At 36.4% G+C, this 4,191-nt stretch overlaps 1 protein-coding gene across 1 annotated transcript; it reads left to right on the forward strand.

Moving 5' to 3' along the window:
* Positions 1-354: 354 nt before the first annotated feature.
* On the forward strand, positions 355-1,582 carry LOC132172172 (uncharacterized). The gene has a single exon (XM_059583623.2). It carries the CDS (start codon positions 461-463, stop codon positions 1,472-1,474), a length of 1,014 nt encoding a protein of 337 aa, XP_059439606.2. The 5' UTR covers positions 355-460; the 3' UTR covers positions 1,475-1,582.
* Positions 1,583-4,191: the final 2,609 nt, after the last annotated feature.

The raw sequence follows: 4,191 nt of genomic DNA on the forward strand, positions 1-4,191 counted from the left end.
AACTTATATCCATCATTCACTTCCAATTTTAATTAAATACTCTATCTCTTGAGTCTCAATTTGAACCGAACTTTAAACTCCCATGCAAGGAAAAATGTTAAAATATATTCCTTCTATATAAGTGTCTAGTTATCATGAACAACTAGGTAACCTTAACAAGACTACCAAATACCATTTTCCTATACAAAGTGCAAAATAAACCATCCACCAACACAAAGCCAAGAGCAAACCTCCAAGATCTCCCTCTCTCTCTCTGTCTCTCTCTCAACTATACCTCAAAGCAAAATCACAAAGCCAAGAACCATCAACTATACCTCAAAGCAAAATCACAAAGCCAAGAACCATCAACTATACCTCAAAGCAAAATCACAAAGCCAAGAACCAGAGCTACCCCTCTCTCTCTATCTCTCTGTGAAACAATCGCAAATGTTTTGAGAAACAAACGCAAAGATTGAACACCATGATTCCAGCATGTTTCAGCCAACCCAACACACTCTCAAACACCTCTCAAGCACCTCAAAACCTCATAACCTGCATCTACCAAACGCACCTCTGCGACTCTCCAACCTATCTCACTCTCACCTGGTCTAAAACCCTCTTCTCCCACTCCCTCACCATTTACGCCGCCGACTCTTTCTCCATCTCCATCTCCCTCCACCCATCAAGCTTCCCCTTCTTCCGAACCCGACCCGGATCCAAATCCATTTACCTCGCCCGCCACCGCTACCAGAGAATCAAGCTCTACTGGGACTTCACTCGGGCCGACTTCACCCACAACTCCGCCGAGCCCGACTCCAGCTTCTACGTCGCCGTCTCCTGCAATGCCAAGCTCGAATTCTTTCTCGGCGATCTTTTCGACGAGTTCACTCGGCGGTCCGGGTTGGCCATGACTCGCCGAGTCCAACTCGGCGAGCCGACTCTGTTGTCGAGGCGGGAGCACGTGTTTGGACGCAGGAATTATGTATCCCGAGCCCAGTTCTTGGGAAGCAAACACGAGATTGGGATCGAGTGCGGCGGCGGAGTGCTCAAAGTAAAAGTGGACGGAGAAATCCGGCTTGTTATAAAAAGGCTTGCGTGGAAATTCAGAGGGAATGAGAAAATCTACGTGGGTGGGATTGAGGTGGAATTCTTTTGGGATGTTTTTAATTGGGTTAATAATAATTATAGTAATAATAATAGTGGGAGTAATGGAAATGGGCATGGGGTGTTTGTTTTTCAAGTGGGTGATGGAGGGGTGTGGCCGGAAATGGTAGGGCCCGAGAAGAGGTTGATGAGGAAGAGCTTGTCCTTCTCGTCGGGGTCCGGGGCGGTGCCGTCGATGATATCGACGTCGCCGTCGACACCGTCGTGCTCAAGTGTGTTGCAGTGGGCGGAGGAGAGCAGCGATGGGGGGAGGAGTTCGTGTTCTTCCACTAGGTCTTGTGGGAGTAATGGGGGGTTCTCTTTGTTGTTGTATGCTTGGAGGAGGGATTAGGTTTTGAAATTTAGTTGCAGAGAAAAAAAAACAAAGAAGTTTATTTTGTGGGAAGTAATTGGCTTTTATGTGGAAATCATTCTTTTATAATTTGCATTATATTTGTGTTACTATTGTTTTAATCATCAGCCATTTGCTCCTTCTATCTCAGATTAGAAGATTTTCTTTTGGTTTTTGAAAATTGTAAAAGAAAGGGAAACAAATTACTTAAATTACTTGAAAAGAAAATAATAATAATAAATTGACCTCAATTTTTAAACAAAATAAATTTACTTAATTAGTTTTGTTACACATTCCATAAAAAAAAAAAAAAAAAAAAAACAAACAAACAAACAAACCGATGGGCATGATTTGATGTAGGAGCAATATTATATACTACACATCTATCTCACTTTTATTCTATTGAGCTAATGTTTTAGTACCCGTCCGTCAATTTTTGAATCGATACTTGTTAGAAAATAAATAAATAAAAAAACAAGAACGGATAAATAACAGCAACATTAACCCAAAAACAAGGAGAGCAGTACCAGTGCTAGTGTATGAAAACTCTAGTAGGAAAGACCCTTCTAATGTAAAATCTTGAAAAATTATTTGAATTCATTGCAAACAGCTAACAGCTGAATGCGAAAATAATTATTTTTTCAAAATTTTTTCTCATTCATTCACAAATCTTTTCTTTTTCTTCTTAATTACAGATCATGAAAAGTGAATAAAAAATCAACTCAAACTAACAATCAATTACAAAAATTTGGACCTTTCAAATAATTTACCTACTATTTCTTCATCTCATACGTCATACCCTTTTGGGTCCTTTCTCTATATTTTCTACTTTTAAATCTTAAAAGCTTGTATGAAATAACAAAATTCACCAAAAACAGACAACCAAATACAAAGTTATACTTTTAAATCTACATGTGTCGCTTTCACAATTCCATAGGTTGCGTTTGGAATTTTCTTATGCCTTTTGGTGGGAAAATTAAATATAATATTATTTTTAATTACTAGATGCCTACTAGCATTATTTTCTTTTGAAGGCTGTAAAGCATCCCAACACTTTTTCTTAAATTCTTTTTCCCAAATGATCTGAACCCTACATTCATTTTAAAAAAAATAATAATATAAATCTATTTATTTATAAAATGGACCAGATCATTTGGGAAAAGGAATTTGGAGAAAAGTATTGGTATGTCTAGTATTATCTTTTTCTTTTAAAAGACTCCTTAAGAGTTTTGTTGTAACAATCGAAATGTTGCCTCTACAAGTTATTTTTTAGAAAAATGAGAAATTTCTTATGCTAATATTGTTTATTTAATTTCCTATATGCCTACTGGCAGAAATTAGATTATAGTGCATGGTTTTTCACCTAAAATAAAGAACCCTGCAAAATCCCCATGGTTTTAGAGGCATTCAAAATTAACTATTTAAACCAAAGTTTCTTTTTGAAACTATTTGAAGGTTTTCCAGAAGTCGTTTTAACAACTCCTACAATAACTTAACAACACTTTTCGTACCCATTGGTGGCTATACAAAGCAACAAAGGCGAATCTATTTGGCTTAACAAATAAAATGTTAAGCCTTTATAAGTTCCTTTTCAAAAAGGGCCAAAAAAAAAAAAAAAAAATTGATTCATTTTCTCCTTAGATCCTTCTCCCATCTTAATTTTTAAAATTACCATTAGATCTGTGGACTCATGTATGAGACTCACATGAACCTCATAAAAGGATCCAATGAGGATATATAGCATGGCTGTTTTTTTTTTTTTAAAAAAAAAAAAAGGGAAAAAGAAAAAGATCTTTTTAAGAATTCCTTAAAAAAACGACAATCATACAAAAGTCGCCGTCAATAATGTCTATAAGGTGACCCTACAAAACTAACCCCAATAGAATAGGAATATTTAGGGACAATAAGATATTGAAGTCCTCAATTTGTTTTTTCCTAATTTTTTTATTTTATTTTTTCCTGAGCAATTGAAGTGCTCAAAGTCAATTCCTTTGAAACCCCTCTTCCTTAATTTCATGGTTTACACTAGCTGATAGTGATAAATCCAAAGAGGTCCAAATTCAAGAGCCTATAAAAATGGGACCAAAGTCAATTTCCTTACCCCAGTGAAAAAGCAATGCAATAAGTTTTATCTCCATGCGCGCATGCACCACCACCTTCTAGGATTCCCTAATAAGCAATCATCTCATACATACATCACATTATATAGCAGAGTTACAGTGGCGGGTCCCATCAAGATTCAAGACAACCAGGGCCATCATCCCCATCCATCCATCCCCCAAAGTTTTCAAGTCTTTTAATTTAGATATGTTTAGGTGAGATGAAATCTTCACGTGGATAGGCTATCCATCTTAGCTGGAATCATATATAATGATAGCACATTTTTTAGTTGGATTGGATAATGGGTACTTGCAAAATAAAGAAAAGGTCGCAGGAAAGACGTCAGCTTTCAGGGTTTGGGAGCCTCCCATAGGCCATAGTTAAGTTAATAATAGTTTTAAGTACAAAATTGAATAGAAAGAGTTTATGACTGAAGATGTCAATACCTATTTAGAGTTGGTGACTCTTTTTATGCTAGGTTCCTTAGAGGTGGTCTTTGATGGCTGTATAATTATTTGTCAGGTAGTGAGCTTGTTTGAATGGGCCTTTAATTATTTATCTTCATATATATTAACTCTTTAAATTAATCGATGATTCACTTTGTCATCTTAAGGATA

Source organism: Corylus avellana, chromosome 1 (genome assembly GCF_965113065.1).
Source record: "Corylus avellana chromosome 1, dhCorAvel1.hap1.2, whole genome shotgun sequence".
Lineage (NCBI taxonomy): Eukaryota > Viridiplantae > Streptophyta > Magnoliopsida > Fagales > Betulaceae > Corylus > Corylus avellana.